Consider the following 23,323-nt stretch of genomic DNA (forward strand, 5'->3'; position numbering starts at 1 on the left):
TTTATTAAAAAGCCAAACCTGAAATTTAACAACAAGTTTAACTTGCAAAATACGTGACATTTTCCCTCTAACTGCAATGTAAGTTAAATTTTAAGGTTTTTTTTTTTTTTTTTTTAAATTCACTCCGCTACTTCCAAAATTTCAACCTAAGCATTTCAATAAGCTCATGAATCAAATTTTCCATACGCTTATTGCATCAAATATAGTTTCCTACGTACGCGATAAGAAATGGTTGGAATAAAGATGCATTTTGCATAACTTTTCTAGAGATGCCAATTAATTCACTTGCTAAACAAGTTAGTTTCCAGTTGTATCTTGGCTTTTCAAAATGGATAAAATGTTTCTTGGACTAAACTATTGACTAATACACGAGTAATTTATTTTTAATTAGCAATAAAATAGCAGGTCAAACTTTATGAACTGCCGAAATAAAAACAATGGGCCTTAAAGAAAACACTAAAATTAGGAAATTGGTAACTGGTGACAGCAAACGAGAATTTTGAGAGAAAAATTATCAAAAAATTTAACGAAAGCGTGTGCGAAAAGGGGGAACTTCAATTTGCTTTTAACAAAATGGTGAAAGCTATGTGCAGTTATTAGACCATTGTATTCATTTAAACCCTTAACAACGGAAATTCATACTTTCCATCTTCTGTGTAGTGTATCTTGAGAACCAATCTATCGATTTCATTGTTTTTATCATGGCTAAAGAATTATGCCCTTTCAAATGAGTTATCACGTGGTAGGGAGTGTTATTTGAAATTTGAAGTTGGGGTGGGTGGGGGTGAAGGGATGACCTTAAAATCTCTAGGCCATGGAGTAGTGGCCGAAGGTGGACCAACCCTTTTTCGATATCACAGCGGACTCTTTGATCTAAGTGTGTCCCACTCTAGGACTACCACTCTAACCTAACCTAACGTAAAAACACTTGTAATGCGCAAATAACTTCTTTTTTCTCGGGATAGATAAACTTGTCCAAATTTGCCTTTATCCAGTGAAAATCCAATATCAAAGTCATCTATGACCCATTGTTCTTTTGCTCTCAAAATTTAAAGCTGAAAGTAAATGGATATTCTGTAGTTTTTTTTTGAAAATTCAGAGTGTTCCGTTTCACTTTTTTCTTGCCTCTTAATCTCAACAAATACATATATTTTGCAGCTTAATTTACTCGCTGAACTCGGTTTATCACGAGTGGCTAGATTTCCTCAATTGCCCTACAGCTCCAACTATTTCAATTCCCTTATTAACATGTTGGCAGTTTGAACTATTTATTTGAACCCTTTTTTTCTTTGATTTTCAACTTTTGAGCGTATTGTTGACTTTTTTCGTAATTTCGGTGTTTACTACTTGTGGATTGATTATACTTTAAATGCACAGATAAATTCTTTTTTCTTGGGCTAGATAAACTTGTCCGAATGTGCCTTTACCCAATGAAACTCCAATATCAAAGTCATTTATGACCCATTGTTCTTTTATCTATTCATGTGCCAAAAGTTTGATGTTTAACAAGAAATTTGCTATTTTTTTCTTTTCGCAAACAAATTCAACAAAATTTCTAATTTAGAGTTGATATTTCACCCTGTCTATTCCCGTCACTCAGTTTGCGATCGGTCTATTCAAAGTCAACAACTTTTTTGCAGAAAAAGTCAAATTGAAAAACAGCGTTTTTTAGGAATTTTTTCGCATTTTTTTGCAAAAATTTGTAACAAATAATTTGTTTGTTTGTTTTTTTTTTTCATTTTAAGCTTTAGAAAAATATCTAAGGGACAAAAAGTTCCCTAGCACCAGTATCCTAAGATGCTTCATTTACGAGTAATATCGCTTTTAAGGAAGTAAAACAAAATTTCCAACCGAATTTGTTAGTAGCTCCAGTCCCCAGGTTCCAGACGAGTAAACTCGGCAGATCCATTGTGTGAGTACCCCCCTCCAGAGCTTAAAACAACTTCTGACCTGAAAATAACACGTACAATCCGAAACTCTATCGACCTAAAATATTTCTAAGCTTTTAAAAAAAAACTTTAAATTAAATTTTATTATTAAATCTCAAATATATCAGCTCATAATAAAAAACTTTTGTAATTACTGGTAAATTATCAATTGTATATTATGTTGGTCAAACGTTCATTTTATGCTATTCTCTGATTTCAAACTATGTTGTTGTTTACCAACTTAATTTTTTAAGAGAGTTTTTATTCTTAAATTACTAACTATTATTTATATTTTTTTATTACATTTCTGATTATAAAATAAATTATCGTAGTGAATCAAAATAATTAGACATCAATTTTTTTATACCTCCTTCACAAAAAAATTCATGCGGTTCTTATTTACAAAATTATATAATAATAATAACATGTTTACGTCAAATACAATTTGGATGGTCAAAATTAAATAATAATAAAAGAGATAAGAGGATATTAATTTTAAGTGTTGGAACTAAATTATAATAATTACTGGTACTTACCCGATTACAAAGGAGTTTTATAGTTAGAAAATTTTTCTGCTATTACCTTCGAAGTAACAATTTGTTGTTTTCGCGTCTCGCCACACTGCATCGTCGACAATTTCATTGCCTACGTTGCCAACGAATCCATGTAAACACTACCTATCTGCTTCTGACTCTGCTTGATAAATTTATTATATTTACTGTATTTTTATTTCTGTTGATTATTATATTTACAATTTTAATATTAAATAAATATAAATTTACGTCTACGAATTGGGTTTTCTCATTCTTCGCCGAGGTCAAAAAAAATATACGATCTCCAAGCCTTAATTAAGGTATATTCCAACCATCTATTTCAGAATAAATCATTCTGTGTTGAGCGTAACTATCCTCATCATAGTATATATCTTGTTAAAAATAAACATTTCGAGCCTGAAAGTTCAAAAATAAACATTTCTGATTATTGCGTTGTGAGAAAATTAAACGTATTCGTTTACAAAAACCGCAATTCTCGTGTAGAAGAGGATTAAAATAAAATGGATATTTGGGTGGAAGGAGTTTGTAACGACAGGGTGATTGTTATTTCTTTTTGATCTTATGTAAGCTCAATAAGATCCATGGTTACCATTTCACATTTATCATTTTGGCTTCGCTAATATCCAATTACACTACGATAAAGAACTTCAATATCCAATCAAGGTGTCTTTTTCCTGTCCATTAACACCTTAACATCTTACGTAGAAACAAGATCTACGTAGTACGTTTGTTTGAAAAATTGAAGGTTTTTGATTTTGTTTTAATTATAACATTTACGGGTTTGAGTATAAAAAAACCGCCATTATCTAGCATTAATAGAAAAGATCGTAAAAAGAATATTGGGGTAGGGAGCAACTAAGTGAAGTTTCCAATTTTAACTTTATTATGGAAGCACAACTACTTACACAAGCGAAATGTATATTGTAGATTTTATTCAGTAATTGTGAAATTTAACCTTACAATCCCCATTTTCTAGAAACTGTAGTTTCTCGAGAGGTAACTCTATTTGGAAAATTAACGTCCCAAATTACAACTTATCAAAGTAAAAGCAATTTTCCATTCATATATTTCGGTGATTTAATTGCTTAGGAAACTATTTTTCAAATAAAATACTCCATTGAAACTAAAATGATTGACTGACGTATTTAAAAAAAAAAATCTATCAATTCCTTTTAATTTTTAATTACAATCAGTTAAATTAAATATAATTTCAAGTCTTGTCCATACCAAGGCCACATAAAGATAATGTTTTTCACCTGATAATCAATGGACTTTACGTTTGCAGGTTTTCTGATTCAAAAAAAGTCAGATCAGCTGCTTCCCCCCCTTGCCTGCAGGCTTACCATAAAAATTATGTTGGTTACGTAAGTGTTGATGTCTAATACTGTAGAATTTATGAAATTTGTAGATCTCGAATTTTTGGAACAATGTTTTTTATCGCACGATATTTATTTGCTGTTTGGGAGTCTAAACCAAAGCAACTGCAACAGACACCAAAAACCGACATCTAGGTTACTTAGGAAACTAAATCTTTTTCTATCGATTCATGTTACTACGACTTGTGAGAAAATGCAAACATCTTTTACAAATGTCAATTTGTATTTTTTGTACAAATTTTATGTTTAATCATTTAACTTGAGTTGTGAAAGTTATCAGAAGTTAAAGAAAACAGAGATAATTTAAAGTAAGTTCAATGCAATTATGTGATGTCATATTAACAAAACGTAATGTACGCACATTATGGTTAACTACTTAATCAGAAGTATGGCTTTTTTAAACTAATACTACAATTATTTCATAAAGTAAAAAGTAAAAGTAGCTATAAAATTAAATTCTTGAAAGAATCAAACAAGTATTAGACTTAAAGATTAATACTATAAATTTTCAGAGAAATATCTTGTAAAGAAAGAAACGCTACATTTATAATATACGAAGGTGCGAAAGGAATATAGTTCCTGTCGGGTGTCCCACCTCTCATACATTCAAGCTCTAATAAATTTTACTTTTTTTGTTTTTTAAATCAAATCATTTTTTGTTAAAGATAAATAATTTGATTGTCCTATTCCTTTAATTACCACACTGTGAGAATGACGATATATATCATTGTAGAGTATAAAATAGTTGAAAATGTCAAATTTTTTTTACAATTCTTTTTTAAGATAATTATTTTTTATTTTTACTTATTTGTCTTATTATTTTGTTATAAAATTTATAATTTGTTGATGCATGTAAAATGTGTAATTTTTTTATTGATGTTAAAGTCAAATCAATATAAATCTATGTACCTATCTAATTATTTACCACATATAACTTGATTGAAGGATGAAAGACCGTGAAACTTGTAGATCAGGAAGAATAATCATTAATTATTTTACGATATCAATCATAATTCATTGAAAAATTCTAACGATTATACAGTATAATAAATGATTAATTAATCATAATTAAATATAATTACAACATAGGTTAAATTTATTAGAAACGTTGAAAAAATCCATGGATATTTTATTGTTGGAAGGAAATATTGGATGTTTTGCTATAAATAGCAAACAACACAAAATGATTTCTTACGAATTTAACAAAGAAGTGAAATTTACAAACTTTAAAAAATTATTTACTACTTAAAAGATGCAGTGGAAGGCCTTTAAATAAAAATATATGCTAAAAATTATTTAAAACAGTATTCAATAAATGAAAAAATCGAAAAAAAAAAAACAGTCACGCACTTAAGGTGTTCATTGCAAGGTTGGAGCTTTAACTCTACAAAATTTAAATGTTTAGATTGAGAAACACACCACTTTTTACTATGGTTAATTATCGAGGACTAAAGTATCGAATTTATCCGTACCCCTAGATCAATTTTCTATATTATAAATTTGTATTTTCACTGCAACATGTCTCTCAGAACTGTAATTACGATAAGCATGTTCATATTGATGACAAAAATTTGTAGTCGAAATTCAATAAATTTAATTTCAAATACTTAGAGTTTTTATTAATAATCTATGATAATTGAATATCTCATATTATAGTTTAAGTTTCAAAAAGTTTTAAATCAAAAATGACCTCAAAGTCAATTTCTGTAAATTCTAAACTCAAAATTGAGATCCTATATAAGTCAAAGTCCGACCAGCCGTGCTTTAGGATTACCATAAAAATTATAAAAAAAACTATCATCTTCACACCAAAAACAAATGGAAAAAATTGTAACTATTGTTTGTTTTATTTATTATTTATTATCCGTGAATTTATTGCTTAAAATCATAAAACCTGTTTTAAGAATTATATTTTTAAATCAGGTAAAATTTATTTACTAACGTATCCCAACAAAAAAATAAGAAAACAAATATGACGTTCGTAAAATAATTTTTATTATTTCAAATAAAAAATAAATAAGTACATGTATAATTTTAACACAAATATATATGGAAAATACATTTTTATTTTATAAAATCCGTATGGCGAAACTGTGCAACAGCGAACACACAAAGGTCAAGGGCTTACACAATTGATCATTGACCATGGTGTAAGCACTCAAAGTCTTTTCTCTTGTTACAATCGCAATACAAACATTGATATTGTCCAAAGTCCGAACGACTTGCTCAAAGTTTTAAACATTTTTATTTAAAAAATGGTAAAATACATAGTATAATATAAAGTAGGTATAAAATTTTAATGGCTAATATCGTTATTTCAAGGCATCCTGATCGAAAAAATGTTTAAATCGTAAGTTATAACCTATAATATTTTAGAATTACGAGGACTGATATCACAAATGAGGCGAAGGTGACGATTTTTAGAAATTTTACTCACTCAATTGAAAAGTTATGGGGAATAAAACAAAAATTCTAAGATCACCCTATATTACATCTTAATGTGCTAAAATCAAACACGAATGTTTTTCGTTTCTTAAATTTAAATTCTCTTCATGACTTAATCTTTTTTTGTTTACTTTTTCTTGCCGTAGCTGCCGCTGCCAGATTGTGAACTAGCTTGACTTTGCGCGAAAGAAAATGAACCCCCCAAACTGGCACTGCCAGCTGACGATTGACTATTTGCTTGAGAATGAGCAGCAGATCCACCACCACCACCCAAGTTCCCTCCATGTTGTAATTGTTGTTTTTGGGCACATGGATCACAATATTCGCCTTGAACGGGTTGTTGTACAACAGGTTTCTGTTGTACATGCTCATAAATGGTATCCTTGTAAATTGGTGCCTTTTCATAGACTTCTTCACGTACGACAGGTTGAATGACTTTTTGTTTGTACACAGGTTGGATAATTTCTTTTCGTACAACTTCTTGATGTACAATGGGTTGTTTCACTTCTGTTTGATATATTTCTTGTTGGTGGTAAACAGGTTGTTGATGAACATGTTGTTCGTAAACAGGCTGCCGCTGTCCACAAACATCGCATGTACTACCACCGCCGCCGCTATAACCACCTTGATAACCACTTTGTTGGTAGCCACTACTTTGTTGGTACCCACCTCCATAACCACCTCCATAGCCACCTCCTAATCCACCACCAATTTGAATTCCGAAACCACCTAAACCTAATCCGAATAATTTATGCTTTAAGTGCCTAGATTCACGTGTTTTTCCATCTGAAACAAAAACATAAACGAATGAATACCAAAAAAACTTAAGTATCCAAAATTAAATTATACTACTTCTTCTATTTGTTTATTTCCCACAAACTTTGTAACCCACTTACTCTACGGACAATTTTGCATTTATTGTATGATTTTTGTGATTTATTAATTATTTTCAAAATCAGTTTTAAGGTTTAATGACTTTTTTTTTTTTGTGATTGGAACGATTTATTATGCATAATTCATTTTTGTTTTGATTCTTTCAGGTCAGAAAATCGGGAAGGAAGGAGGAGGATGTAAGTAGTAGAAAAGCGAGAGATTTTGTGTGATTGTACTTATTTATAAAGTTATACATTAATACAAAATAGTATCCGACGTTAAAAATAAATAGTTTAAATTTAATCCTAGAATAAGAATAATAATTTAATAAACAACAATTTTTTGCTAATGACCTTACGCTCTTAACGCAGAAGCTATTACATGTTATAAAGATTTCAATGCAGGCAATATTATAGGGAAAGTCAAAAAAATTGATTATTCTATTCCTGATAAAAGAAATGAGTCTCTAATTAATGCTAATCCTCTATTTATGTCGACTTATTTATCAAAATAATTAAAAACAAACATGATACTTAAAACTGATTATCTGGCGGACTATGAGTTTCAATGGATCAAGTACGAATTTTAGCCAAATCCAAAGATAATTTTGGTTTTGATGGTCGAAATAAAAATGATGAATTCATTCAAATTCTATTTATCTGTAAATATTTGTTCCATTTGTATTTAATAACATTTTAGAAACGAGTTAAAAGATCCCTTATACAACTACCTATTACCTATTAGTAATTTAAGTTTTTTCAGTTTTTCAAAGAAATTTGTTGAAAAAAAAAAATTGTCAATCATAGAAATTCTGTTGTCGAAATTTTTGTGTCGATACTGATAGATTGACATGCGTTTCTTTCAAATTATTATTATTTTGACGTATGTTTCTGGTTTAAATGACAAAAACGAGAGGTAATGTATATTTAGGAACTCAATGCATACAATAGTTTGGAAGCTTGCTCGAAATCACTTCGTTTCAGAGATATCGATTGATTAAGATATAGAACCGTAGGATATGAAAATATACCGAAATAATCTAGACTTGTCTTTGTTAGCGCTTTACAGTATCTAAAATCAATTATTACTATTTGAAAAAATTATTAATAATTAATAAACATGTTTTTTTTAAAATTTAATCAATACATTTTTTAATTATTAATTTTAATAGCTATAAAGCAACAACATATCTAAACTCGTTTATTTAATTATTATTTTCTCTTACGATTATTAATAAATCGATATGGCATTAACGAAGTGTTTCTGACCCTAAAAGCACTAAATCTTTCAAAGGCAATTTAGCAATTTAAATCGGGTACATAATGTACAAAATCCTTTTGCAAAATTTGATTATCAGTTGTTCTATTTCTTAAAAATAGAACTAAAAATAAAAATTAATAACGTTATCGTTTTATTAAATTCGGACCAAAAATAAGAATACATTTTTGTGTATTTGTGATTTTGTTTGTTTATATACGGAGAGCCAGTGACCAATTTAAGGTTGTCATGTCAAAAGTCACGAAACTTTTCATAAAAAAATTTCAATACCTACAAATACTGAAAGGCCACTTCTGGCAGCTCAGTGTGGGCGGGTTGAAATACCCTAATTTTTTAAAGAGGGTAAGAAATAAGGATCATTTTTGTAAAAGTATAAGTCATAAAATTTTAGGAAATTAATTTCGACAGTATTTTTACTTCATACAATTTTTGCGAGAACATTTACGTCCCTCCTAATTGTTGCCAGAATGCTATAAATATTTATTTTAAAAAAATCCAATGTTGTCATTTCATCAGTCTTGAAATTTTAACAGAATAAACAAAATATATTAATATTTCATAATATTTAATGCCAGAACGAAATTCCATCACCAACAGTCTGCCAGAGCAAAAAACGTGTCCGTGGGAATGAGAGCAATGTACATGGAAACCTATCAGTTAGAGTGAGAGCTTTAACAAAAGTGAGCCTTATTTCTTACCATCTTTAAAAAATTAGGGTATTTTAACCCGGCCACACTGAGCTGCCAGAACTGGCTTTTCAGTATCTGCAGGTATTGAGGTTTGTTTATGAAAAGTTTCGTGACTTTTGAAATGACAACCTTAAATTGGTCACTGGCTCTTGGTCTATTAGGAACAGAGCAGTTAATATTCATGTTTTCCATGATAATTTTATTATTGAGGCTGCTGTCGTTTAATAAGTTATTTATATATCTTTAAAGTTTAGATATTAATGAATTAACGAAGTAGGTACAAATTCAAAAAACATTTCAAAAGAACCAGTTTTTAAATATTTCTCGCTCTAGCCTCTATCTAAGAAAAAGCTCCTTCAATAGACAAATTATTATTAAAAAAGAGGAACTAGTAAATAATGCTACTATGTAAAATGTTTTGGGCTCGCTACATCTAAACTGAAAATCAGAAAACACGATAGACCAAAATGTCGAATGGAAACATGAATGAAACATGCAAAGAAGTCATTTACGTACATTTTTTGATTGCCAAAAGAATTATAAAATTCCTCGACCATAGATTAAGTTTCACTATCAGTGCCACAAATTAAGAAGTAGTTGGAATTTTTAAGGTCGCGAAATCTAAATCTGAGGGTGAACATGCACGAGTTTTGTGGTGTTAGATTTAAAAACGGGAAACATTGGAAAATTAAGAAAATTTTATAAACTTTTTTCATTTTGCAATTTCGTATTGAATTACAACAAAAAATTTAAAAAATAAAGTTTTGAAAAAAATAAAATGCGTCCTTTTGTACCTGTATCTGATTTAGCTTCTTCCGCAACTGGATTTAATTTTGTAGCTTCCACATTTTTCTTTTCTAAATTTGTTTCATCGGGCGTGGGTGCTGCACTTGTTAAACAATAGTTACTAAACACAATAAATAAACTAACCAATAATAATTTTAAATGCATTTTAGTATTTGCTATCTGATTAAATTATTTTAATTGTTCGAAGTATAATAAATAAATTGCGGATGTAAATTTTTAATAAGGATTATAAATACTGACAACGATGGATTCATTACATGAATACTTATAGCAGGATATTATTTGTACTCTTTGCCACATAAAATTACGAAATCAATACCTGAATATGTTATCATCTGACTCACATTACTTTCAACATATCTCTATTTTGATGGCTTTACCACATAGGTTCGTTTTACCTTTTCGGTTTTACTAGTGATTTAACATGCATCTACAATTATTTGACTTAAAACTTAAAGCAGGAAAACCTATTTGAGGGGTTAGGATATTGTCCATGTTTGTGAACTATTTTTCATGTATAACTATTAAAGCTTGGGGTAAAAGCTATTTTTATGTAGCTATCGTTGGTAAATTTCGATCCTATTTAGTTACGTTTCACTCCAGCTACGTTTCAACCTAAAACCGTTACCATTAGTCTTAAAACAAAGAATCTGGGACGCTGTGTCTTATTCCTCGCTCAAATAACTCAGCTAAATTAATTCAAGCCTGAGAGCATTGGGTCAGACTTGAAAACTAATCCTGACTCTGTTTTGAAAATTAACATCAAATGACAACATTGATTTAAAAGATTAAGCATAGGTGAATACAAGATTAAGCTACTTCACTCAAGTCATGATAATCGGCCTTTGTCGTGCCAAGCCATGAAACTCTTGGTGCAAGTAAATAACACGTTTTATTTCGATGTAGGACATAGCGATATTCCTGTAGGTTAGGTTAGATAAGGTTAGAGTGGCTGTCTTGGGGTGGGACACACTTAGACCATAGGGTCCGTTATGATACCGTAAATGAGTTGGCCCATCCCCGGCCACTACTCCATAAACCATTTGGAGCTGTTTAAGAACAGCAGGAAGGTTTTGACGTCGACTGACTTTAGGTCGGAGAGGTCATCAAAGAGAGATTGGCTCAAGTAAGTCCATCTCCCCATGACAAGAGCTGGACAGTGACAGAGAAGATGACACATTGTCTCCTCCTCTTCACCACTGTGGCAGCTCCTGCAGTAGTCGTGATCCCCTGCCAGGCCTAAGCGTTCAGCATGCTTGCCGCCCAGCCAGTGTCCTGTGATAGCCGTAACAACTTTGCAAACAGAGGCCCATGGAAGTGATGTAAGAACTTCGGAACGCCTGCGATTGTACTCAGACCATATCTGTCTTGTAGTACCACAAGTACGTTCTCCCCTCCATCTAAGATTGGTATTTTTCAAGATATCCTCTTTCAGGAGCCACTTGCACGTCGCAAATGGAACTCCCGGGTATTTATTGATGCTTGTGTCCGGCAGCATTGTGCCATTTCTGGCAAGCCCGTCGGCTTCACAATTTCCTGAAATGCCCCTGTGTATTTACTGAGGTGATTTTAAACAGTTTTTAATAATTTTGTCTACTTTTATAGTACGATAAAAACGCAAACAGTGCTCATGTAGTTAAGTTTATGATTATGTTTTCATCTTATGTTTAACATATTTATATGTAGGGACCTATCTCGAAAATCAAAACGATGTATGAACAGAATATTTAACTTGATAATTGAATCTTGATCATTTCATTTTAAGATATGAATCATACATCTTTTGTACATGATATGAATATTAAATAAAATATAATTCAATAGACAGCCATCAAATTAATCACTAATTCAATCGAATTTTCGTTTAGATATTCAATCAAAAACTATATACTTTACAACTAATTCAATAAATTGTAATGAATTTGAAATAAGCTAATCGCGATCTGAATTACGTATTTTAACAACAATTTTTATATGAAACAGAATATAAAATAAATGTGAACATCCAAAGTATGTAATTAGTGGACAGAAAACCCCACAAGAAACAGGTTTTTTTTATTTTTTATATTTGAAATATTAGTTACTTTTTTTTAACGCTAAAAACTCAATGGTCTTAATACGTAAATGGTTTTAATTTTTGTTTATTATCATTTATATTATTGTAGTACAAATAATAAACTTTTGTAATCGGATGAAGGGAAAAATTATAATTTAAGAAATTTTGTTGCAGCAATAATAATATCGTTAGCATTATCAGAGACTATTTTAACATGTTTTTATGAACTCGCTTTTTGTATGCCCGAAAGGAATTTTGTTAGGGCGTAACCAATTAGCTCAATTAGCTAAGGCGTAACCAATTACGTCCGATGTATGCTTTGGGTAGCGGTTTCGATTCCAGTCGCCGTAACAAAAATAATTTAATTAATAGTTGTGATGGGCTGGTGTAGTGCATGGTATATGCATGAAGGAGGTGCACTCAGCCTCTGAAATTGAGGATCTGATAAATGAAATTATCAGCGGAAAGGTGATAAAACACATATGTGGTATCACAATGGGCTCAATAGCCTAATTATGTCCTTCGTGGACAGCAAATATAACCTAACCCAACCTAAACTAACTTCCCGATGAGCTAGAGACTTGAAATTTGGACCATAGCTAGGAAAGTGGATGACAATGGATTCACATTAAATGGCTAAAATACTTGTAAAAACATGAGACGTATGCAATACATAACTATAAAGAGTGTAGTGTCTTCTACATGCGCCTCATGTTTTTCGTTTCCAATCTTACAAGTGTTTTAATAGCTATGTATTATTTTATACTTTTTAGTCCGTTATAAAAACATGGTACATTAAAATTTTTGTTTATATATTTTTATTATGCCCGTATGCTAAAATCGGTTGGTAATTTTATGCTATGGCGGAGACAATCGGAAGCACAAATGCTAATAACATACGCAACAAACTTAAACCAAGGCCCTCTTTTTTGATTCACCGTAATTGAATTATTATCCACAGTTTAATTTCAATCAGGAACTTTATTGGTTGTCTGTATTCAGGTGAGTGAATTTTTTATTTTTACCGTAAAGTACTATATCTCTGAGTTTTATTGACAGGATAATACATTGACATTAGGTACTTATATGCTATGTGCAACGCACATATGCATTTAAATACGCATTTAGTCCTTTTTTGACTACCAAATAACTCATGTATAAAATGTATTTAACATTAGTGCTTATTAACGTCTTTATTTACTGCAAAGACTTGCAAAAGTGCGTCTAGAAATAAAGATGTACTTACTCTAAAATAACTGAGAAATTAACGATGTAATGGTTGTTATGTCATAATGCGTAGAAAGAATACGAAATCCTTACTTTATTGAATATGATAATAAATTTTTGTAAAATTATTTGAGTCATTTTTAAAAATTTCGTTTTTTAAATATTTCAGTTGAAATTCCACTGGCTAAAATTATATATCTTACCTTTATTTACTATTACATTTATTATTATATTGTACATAGTGATTCAAATTTTGGTGTGCCGTATAACGAGTCTTAAGATATACTTTTTTATAGATGGCTATTTTTATTGCTTACTGATGATGATGCAATGATAGTTGCTATGACATTGATTGTATTTTGTATAGCAAAATCTATATGTATGGGCGATAGGTTTCTTTTATAGACATCTTACACTGCAGCCGTCCAGTAATATGAATTCAGGTATAACAGAAGAAATATGATGGAATTCTGTATTTTAGGTATTTTTTAGCAAATTTTGAAAAAGTACTTTTTCGAAGAGCCATATCTCAGTAACGAATTGACATTAAAACATGTTTGAATAGTCAAAATAGTAGGAAACTAGCGTTCTACAAAAAATTACCAAAGAGCTTTTGCCGTAGGACCTAAGGAAAAAAGTTTTGCCGTAGAACATGGGGAAAAACGGAGCAAGATCAGAATTTTGCAGTCTTCCCCCCCTCTCCTCTTTTCACACAGTGTCCTGGAGGTATAAAACTTGAGAAAATGTTAATTAACCATCCCGGAATAACATCCCAAAGTTTCATTAACTTTGACGTTTTTCGACCTAAAACTACCTGTTGGCTGGAGTATTATTCGCCCCAACTATTATCAGAATTGATTCAAATTATAATTTGATGCAATCGATCGTTTAAGCATTTAGTTAATTACTTACAAAATTGAAAAGCTATTGGTGTAACCTCTAAAAATCATATGTACTATGACTTGCTTACAACAACATTTGAACAACATTATACTTTATCTTACCATTGAAAATGAAAATGAGTAATAAATTAAATAGTTCCTATTAAAGTTTTAAAATACAAAAAATTACTCATCTATTAAGAGAATAATATAATAATTTGTATATAAATATTTTAGCGATTTTTCTCTTTAAGCAAATGAAACTATTGCTTTTGTACCTAGATACGAACCTATGATTAAATTTATATAACCTACTTCTATATGTACCATGTGTGTTTCAAGCATCTTGGGATATACATATGTCTGTAGTATGACTGAATACATCCGTTTATTAATGCATCTAAGCGAGAGGTATTATAATCATGCATTGAACATTAGTTGGAAGACACTTGGAGGTGGGAGTTTTTTAGTTACAGATAACTAGTAAGTTCGTCAATCATCACTGCTACTGACTTTTGTATGCCTTCACATGTAGTAAGAGTCTGTTGAATAATTTTCATTGTTGTCTTGTTGGGCTAGCCTTCTTTCTAACTATTAAAAATGCAACAAATCTCCCACTCTCTGCATGCATACAACAGAAGACCTGTCGTATCGTATCTGTTTATCGTATCTGTATAATACCTCTCGCTTAGATGCATTAGTAAACGGATGTATTCAGTCATACTACAGACATATGTACAATATCCAAAGATGCTTGAAACCCACTCTGTATATAGACCCTACATCTCTCATTTACTTAGTGTATTCTCTCTGTGCATTCTTGATACTCCTCCCTAACTTTTAGTAACCAAATAGACCTTGCAGCTAGTTTAGGCATACGATTTCCGTACTCGCTCCTCACAATACAAAAGTTTAACGCCCCCAAAAAAAGATCGAAGAGAGATTGACAATTCGGTCAATTTGAGCTAGATGAACAAAGCGAGTAGTGTGCCCAAAATTTTTAAGCGTGATTTTATATTAGCCGAGTTGATGTTTTGAGCTTTAGTTTTATTTGAATTATAATTGAATAATTTCGTGATAAAGTATAATAATATCTAAATATATTTTTGAAATGTGTTAATTGATACTCAACAGTAATCAAGAATATTTTTTATTTAGTTCAAGCCTTCTCTAGGTTTAATACTTCATTTATCAAACATGTTCAGTAGATTCGTGGTAAGAAGCTGAGTTAATTGTTGACATACCATGTAAAGACAGTGTTAATTACAGAATCGTTTGTTTTTCACGTCATGTAAGTAAAGAGAGCTAGCTTTCTTAGATAGCCACTAGAAATGGATTAATTAGGTGATTGTATGAACACCTATACCAAAATTTTGGGAAAAAATTAATATACCTTGATATATTTAATATATACATGGTATAAAAAAATGAACGGTACATAAATATACATATCATATCATAACATCATGCAGATGTTAACAGGGATTTCTCTAAGTTGTCGCAGATACTGCGTAAACTACGCATTTTTTTAAAAATAAAATTAATTTTTTTTTATCATTTATTAATAATAAAAGATTTTACACAGTAAAAATTTTACTTCTATGTATCCTTCTTTATTTTATGGAAAAATACAAATGATGTCGTTTTTATTTAAGTATCAATTAAGAAGAAATAATACAAATGAAAAACTGTTATTAAAATTAAATTCGTGTAATTAAGAAGAATATAAAGCGTTGGCTATTGTTTTGATTAATCAATAATTTTAAACATAATTTAAAAGTTAAAAGCTGAAAAGCTACTTCAAAAAGTTAACAATAAGTATGAAATATTACAGCGAAAGACAAAATTGGATTGATTTTGAAAAAATAGTTCGAGTAAAAGGATTTCATTTAAGTTCTTAGATTTTTTTAGCCTAATACTACTGCTTCTCATTTTTGAAACGTGCGACACATAAGTACATTACTTGTTATTATGGAGCCCACTCATCATGTGGATGGTCGTCAGGTTGAAACCCGTACACATAATTTATAACGAAAGGAACATAGTTCTCACCGCGTGCCCTTCGACACTTCTCACCCTTTTTTATTTGTGAAGGCCATAAGTATCTGAAAGGAGTATCCGACCACACAGAAATGTAATGTTATATAGTACGCGTATACCTATAATAATACATAACTGTTGTTCTTTTTGCCTACGTTTGGTAGTACACTGAATGTAAGTATAAAAGTATAGTGCTATTTCAGTGTTATATAAGGCATATACTAAGGTTCAAAAAGAAAGAAATTTCATTACCCATTTGTAAACATTGAAGGAATTTTGTTTATGATTTGAAACTACCTCCTCTTTCAGAATTCCGTTTGTTTTTTATTCAATTATGCACCTTAACAATAGTAAGTGACTCTTACTAGCTCCTATAGCTAGATGCAGATTCAGATCCATAAAGGTTTGATCTAAAAAGTACACAATTTACCGTTCAAAGATTTTATATTGTTTATAAAGCTCTATAACTTACATTATATAATCCAAAATCTGGTGTATATCTTACCTACTTTTTAAAGAACTTAATTTGTTTCATTTTTTCATAAAATTTTGTCTATATTTTCGCATAGTAACACCAAAAACTTCGTGAGAAGATAGCGTAAAATATGTATCCCCCACAATATATCGAACACAGCCTGACCTTTTTTAAAGGTATCCTAAATCAATAGAATAATCGTCAGAAAAGTGAATTGGAGTTTTACAAAATAATTTTTTAATGTGGTAGTTTTTAATTAATTTTCACACTTCGGCGAAATGTATTAAATAACTTTCTGTAATTTGTAATTGTTTAGCATTTAAAAATTTTATGCTAAATAATTTCAGGTTATTCACAAATAAAATGATTGTACAATTAGATATTTTATGAGTAAGTCCATTCATAACATTTCCATTACACAATGTTTTTAATTTTACAAAACTATTTGAAGGTCTTTAATTTAAATATAACAATTTTGAAAAATCCTACCTAGGTTTTTCCAGTAAATCAATATAAACTGGGTATTATTAACATAAAATAGCGTAACAAGTTTCTAGAGATTCGAGTGAAATGGGCAGACACTCTTTTCCGGTAATTGTTAATTAACATCCAGTGAAGATCTGGTATCTCATTTATTGTTTACAACATACACTATTAAACTCAAACAAGAGTTGTTCGTTTCGTAATATCATGGTATAGTCGAATTTTATCTCTAACAATTTGAAAATCTTATTTTCTGGGATTTAGGTGGACGAAATTTAACCGCGCGCAAACCAATTTGTTAAAATAATCGACTTTAAATCGAAAATCTTTTCTACGTTTGATTACAAATTCTATGGTTAAAAAAATAAAAAATCATAATGATGACCCAGAAATGGGAAGATTTTTGGTAAAATTTGCGAATTTAATTTTAATTTTTCATAACGAAAATACTGATTTTAACGGTTTTGAGGATGATGATTGCAAATCAGGAGTCTTTAAGCGGAAAATGAATCAAAACTACATGTAGATAACAATTTTCTGCATGTTTCGGCAGCTTAAAGATGCATCCAAACAAAAAAATCTGGCATGATACCAAAAAGTATCTTTAATATATTTATTTTTCAAAAATTTACAAAACTCTTTTTTGGACATTTATTTGGATAAATTTGGCAATTTTGAAAAATTTATTGTTTTCCGTAAAAAACAATTATATAGTTTGGTTATTTCATCAAAATCGCCTCTTACTGTCAAATAGTTTCAAAGTTTGAGAAGGAACGAAATGATGTATTAATATCCTCTGACTTTATGTATTTCTTCGATTACATAATTAAGTCAAGTTAAAAGAACCGTTAGGTCATTATTTCTGAACAAGTAGATTCGATTTGTATGAACTCATTCGAATAGACATATTACATAAATATTGATTACTAAATATGCTTTCATTACGAAAAACTCCCTGTTTATAAAAAGTACAATATACGAAAGCAGTAAAGAGTGCTCTGTTTACTTTTTGCCCCAAAACATATAATAATCCATGAACGATTCAAGGTTTTGACGACCACTTTTATATTATCCGGACCCAAAATAAAAAACTTTTCAATACAAAAACCAGTTCGACTTGTATATTTTAATACCTTTAAGTGATTTTAATTTGTTTTTGTTTTTTTTAATTTAATTACAAAAACAAATCATCATTAAACATTTTATTAAGATTGAAATTATAGTTATTACCATTCTCATTGATTTGTTATATTTCGTAAAATATCTTCACCATGAATTAATTTTAACCTTAAACTTGATTTTATCAATCATTGAACTATCTACAACAAATCTAGGTTTATTTTGCATTAATAGTTATTTGCGTTACTACTAGGTTAACAGCATTATTAACGTATGTTTGCGAAAGTTGTACAACAGGTGCGTAACACTAAAATTAAAATCATGCTTGATGCCCGATTCAATTTCAAACAGCAGATAGAGCATATTAGTACCAAAGCATTACTAGTGAGGGCAAGCTTATCGTGACTGATGCAAATATTGGAGGTAAAAAACAGGAGGATGTAACTATCGGCGGTAGTCACTTCGGTGTTGACCTATGTCATATCTATCTAGACTAGACCAAACAAAAATCAATTAATGGACATTTGGTGTTTCTTGCATGATACCACTTCTAGTAAAATTGTTAAATTTTTCTTTAACCCCCTGAGAATAATGTTTACAATTAAATTCAAACCGAGAAAATTAATGTAGTGAGAGGGTTTTTTCACTCACTCTCACTGAAACCGCACAAAATTTCACGTTAATAGATACTCGAATCAAATTAGAGAATAATATTTTAAAAACATTTAAAACGAATAAAAGCACTTTTCCATTTCGAGTGGAGACATACTAATTAAAATTTTTTTTCTAATTGACAAATGATTTATCTGACACTGTGCTCAAAGGTACTTAATTGTCTTTGGCACCCGAAGTTTGAAAAATAGGTAACTATAATAACTTTTTTGTGTTCATTCTGAGAGCGATTAACGTCTTAATGAGTTATAATTTAAATGTGATTATTCTTATAAGGTTAGAAATGCATGAAGTTTACTACAATGCTGGTATGGTATAAAGACAGATACATATAGTATCTATGTTAAGTAATATTACAGTATTCAGTTAGGCTATCCACCAGAAGTATTGTGGATATCGCTTGATAGTATCGTGAGTCTACATTGATTCGCCCGATATAACTAATGCTTATGTTACAATTACCTCAATACGATACACGGAATGGCGTTCACACCAATACTGACATAGTGATATCCACAAAATTTTTTTACCATATATAAGTACCTCAACTAAATCTGAATATATCATTTGGATCTTGCGTATTTACCATAAAAGAGATTTTGTTGGCAACAGTAACAGTTCGTTTCTAAACTTCATTTCTACCATTAATGTCCAAATTTTATTGAAAAATATATTAGATTGATGGAAAGTCCAATTTAACACTTAAATAAAATTATTAAATCAAATTAATTATACTGAAAAAGAATGGTTGAATTGAAAAATAATGACTTGACCGTCACCTTGAAATGAATACTCAATGTCAATATTAAAGTAATAATGTTTATTTATTGCACGAATTTTTATCAAATTTAAAAATAATTGCACCTACATTTAATTGAATTAATTTTTGTTGTTTAATCATTATGAGTTTATTTATTTGTTTGCAGAAAAATAAACAAAGAATGACGTATTTAGCCGCTTTTTAATTTTTACAAAAATTAGAACGGTTTGACTTTGCTATCGAGCAAAAACTGTCACAAATTATGCACTTTTCACATGTTTAAGAAAAATTTTCTACATTCGAGCTAGAAAGTATGTCTCAAATTGTAAATGGTTTTCTCTAGTTTAAAAGGACTACTTAGTAGTAGGTTTGAGAATTAGAAAACTGGAATTTTCCAACCACGTAACTGATCTACGAAAAGTAACGATATGTCTAGTTACCGATGCAAAAATATAGTTTGACTTTGAGGTGTGTGAAATCAGATTTTTCCAACTAAAGGAAGATTTGAAACAATATTTGAAATACTTGCCATTCCGTCTTTCAAAATATATAAGGAAAAATTTCAGACTCCATGGATAACTAGGGTAATAAGAAAAATGCTCACGATAACTTTTTACACAGTAGTTTTTCATATACATGAAAATGTATGCAAGATAGGTATTCGAAAAATCTATTATTTGATGATAAATTTCTCGATTGGCCATACATTTTCAAACTTTTCTTACAGGCAGCTGTCGTTTTCTGTAGGTAGCCTCGTAGCGATAGATTCATACACAAATCTCCCTTGCTTCATTTCAGCTAGCAGCGGGTTTATTTATCTTCAAATACACGAATACTCGATTACCTTCCAAACCTTTCATGAAACGAAAAATTTGAAAATTGATTTTTTATTCAAAAAATTCACTTCGAGGCTATGTAGAGCTACCAAAAGTTTTTTGAAATAATAAGTACACATATTTTTTGCTAAAAGTTTTATTAAATAAACAAATATTGGTTAATATTTTTCAGTTCATAGTCTTTATTTCTTTTTTCCGAAACTACCTGATGATGATGAAGATGATGATTGTGAAAATGAATAAGATCCCGAGCCGCCTCCATAGCCGCCACCCCCACGTTGCTGACATGGGTCGCAAATCGGTTGTTGATAATGTTGTTGTGGTTGTTGATAGTAAACTGGCTGCTTTTGAATGATGACTGGTTGTTTAACTATAACTGGTACTGGTTTGTAAATTGGAACTACCACTGGTTGAACGTGGTAACCGCCGCAAGTATTACAATAGCCACCACCACCACCACCTTTATATTTTTTATGGAATGTGCGGCTCAAACGAGTTAATAGCACACTGTTAGAATCTGAAAGCGAAAAAAAATTATTGGTATGAATATAATTTTTAGGAGTGTATTACAAAAAACATCTCTGGTGAAACACACCATTAAATCAGTGAGAAATCACAAGTTAAAATAAAAAACCGAAATAGCTTTATACAATTATTGAACTTTATCCATTGAAGGTTTATTTGGTGAAAATTTGCTTTTTCAATTTTTGGTTGTTGTGTTGGTCTCTACACATATTTTTTGCTAAAATCTCCAATAATAAATCACCATAGTTAGTCACACTATATACAAAACACAATATTTTTAAAATAGTAGTCATAGGTCTGCAGTCAAGCGTTTTTTAGAAAATCTGAAAATTTCATCGGTGTTAGCTCAGCACTTCGTCCTAGAGATCTTACATACACATAAACGTCTAGATAAATACATAATATATACATAACTTTTATCTTTAACTTTAAGTTAAGATACGGTCTAATGCTTATGCTTGTGTATAATTTTTTTGTCGATAAAAACATCTTATAAATTATATTATCACAATAAGTATGCATTACTAAAAATATCTTAAAATTAATTATATTTAAAATATCTTATTATTAGTCAATATATCATGTAAGAAATATTTACCATCACTTGGCCGAAGACTTTTATCTAGTTTCGTGTCTTGAATATTTAATGGTTCACTATTTAGAACAGCTTCTTCATGACAATTAACAATATTAACTATTGTAATTGTTATAAATAATGTTAATAGAATAAATTTCATTATTGTTGTAATAGCATCAGCTCTTCTTTCAGACTACCGGATAGAAAAACCCAAACTATTTAAATATTCAAAACATTAATGGCTTTTATAATAATCTTCAAGTCAATATGAGTGTAAGCATAAAAAACTACAATAATTTGTATGACCATTAGTCAGATCATATAAAAAACACTTGTTATTACCACTATGCACAACCTAAAACTTAGTATCTATGTAAAATATCCGTAATATTATACTTTTCCATCAGATTTTAAATAACTAGTAAGATTATAAATTTAGCTCCCAAAAAGGTAAAACAAAAAACAACCCTAACCCATGCTAACGCGACCCATACCAACCAAGTTTTTGGTAGCTCGTTTACAGTAGGACAGAAAGTAAAATCTTATTGCAGCTATGTATGCAGATTAAATATAATTGGTGATATTAATTTTATAGGATGGGGCAGAGAAGTATGCTATTTTGAAAAGACTGTAAACTAGTAACTATTTCAATTTTTCTAAATATTCTGTAAATTGAATTATATTAAATCCATGAACTTAATTAAGTAGGCCACGTTTTACTTTCAATTATTACACTTCATTCAGTTACAATGGCGAGGCAATTAAAAATTCTAAAATTTTTTTGGATCATTCTACATTTATATATCTGGCGGACCCTGTGGAACTCCAATTCATAAATACCTATATTATGTTTAGCCAGCTCGTTTTCCCACTGGCTGGCCGCTCTCTTCAAGCCAGTTAGGCCCATCCTGCTAAACTCAAATTTTGCTCTTAACTATTGCCTCCTTTTCATCCCGCTACATGCAAATTTTACTTCTATACATTCGGCTTTTAGCCTGACTGGAGCTTTTAGCAGTGGAACATTTGGAGAGACTGTTCATATGTACATGGCCATAAAGTATAGAAACAAGCGATTTTCCCTCTGGTAGTTCCATTCAAATTGCTGATGTAAGCCCCGACTTGTATAGCATCGTTTTGCCTAGTAAATAATTTTATACAAACTTCAACTCATTTGAATTTATTTTTTATTTACTTAATTAAATTTTGGTATAGGTGTTTGTAAATTCACCGAGGTAGTCTTTCTGTCTGTCTGTAAACACGATTACGCAAAAACACGATTACGTAAATGAGCATAGGTCAATTCGTATATATCTTGTAAATCGTTAGAGATAGCACAAAAGTTTATATATAGAAAATGTTTCATATAAAAAGAACAAACAACTTTTGTTTGAAACATGTTCTTTGCAAACATATTTGTTAACCCGTGACAGCGAAAATTAGGACAAAACTTTTCTCCAAAACTATAAAAGATAGGAAGTTGAAAAATTGTAGATAGCTTCCACTAGTAGTCTTGTGAAACATTCTCAAAAAACAAATCAAAATTTTAGAATTGCTTTCGAAAATTTCCAAAATCTTCAGAAACCAAAACAAATGGGGGTCGAAAGGCCACTATGGTCTACAATCATTATTTAAATTATAGAAGCATTGTTTGTGTTCCAACCACAAAAACTCTTTATATCAATGTGAGTTTGTATACAGAGGTTTTGTAGTGTTCAAACAAAA

General features: G+C 30.2%; 3 protein-coding genes across 4 annotated transcripts in view; all 3 read right to left on the bottom strand.

Moving 5' to 3' along the window:
• LOC123291107 overlaps nt 1–23,323 on the bottom strand; it is an 827,916-nt gene that overhangs the window by 613,160 nt on the left and 191,433 nt on the right. The window lies entirely within an intron of this gene.
• On the bottom strand, nt 5,905–10,126 carry LOC123291106 (interleukin enhancer-binding factor 3-A-like). Its single transcript, XM_044871562.1, has 2 exons — nt 9,938–10,126; nt 5,905–7,089 (listed from the first exon to the last, which is right to left on the bottom strand). The coding sequence occupies exons 1-2, from the start codon at nt 10,092–10,094 to the stop codon at nt 6,431–6,433; spliced, it is 816 nt and encodes a 271-aa protein (XP_044727497.1). The 5' UTR covers nt 10,095–10,126; the 3' UTR covers nt 5,905–6,430.
• Nucleotides 20,658–21,825, bottom strand: LOC123291108. Its single transcript, XM_044871565.1, has 2 exons — nt 21,623–21,825; nt 20,658–21,016 (listed from the first exon to the last, which is right to left on the bottom strand). Exons 1-2 carry the CDS (start codon nt 21,759–21,761, stop codon nt 20,682–20,684), a joined length of 474 nt encoding a protein of 157 aa, XP_044727500.1. The 5' UTR covers nt 21,762–21,825; the 3' UTR covers nt 20,658–20,681.

Source organism: Chrysoperla carnea, chromosome 1, assembly GCF_905475395.1.
Source record: "Chrysoperla carnea chromosome 1, inChrCarn1.1, whole genome shotgun sequence".
In the NCBI taxonomy this organism is placed as follows: domain Eukaryota; kingdom Metazoa; phylum Arthropoda; class Insecta; order Neuroptera; family Chrysopidae; genus Chrysoperla; species Chrysoperla carnea.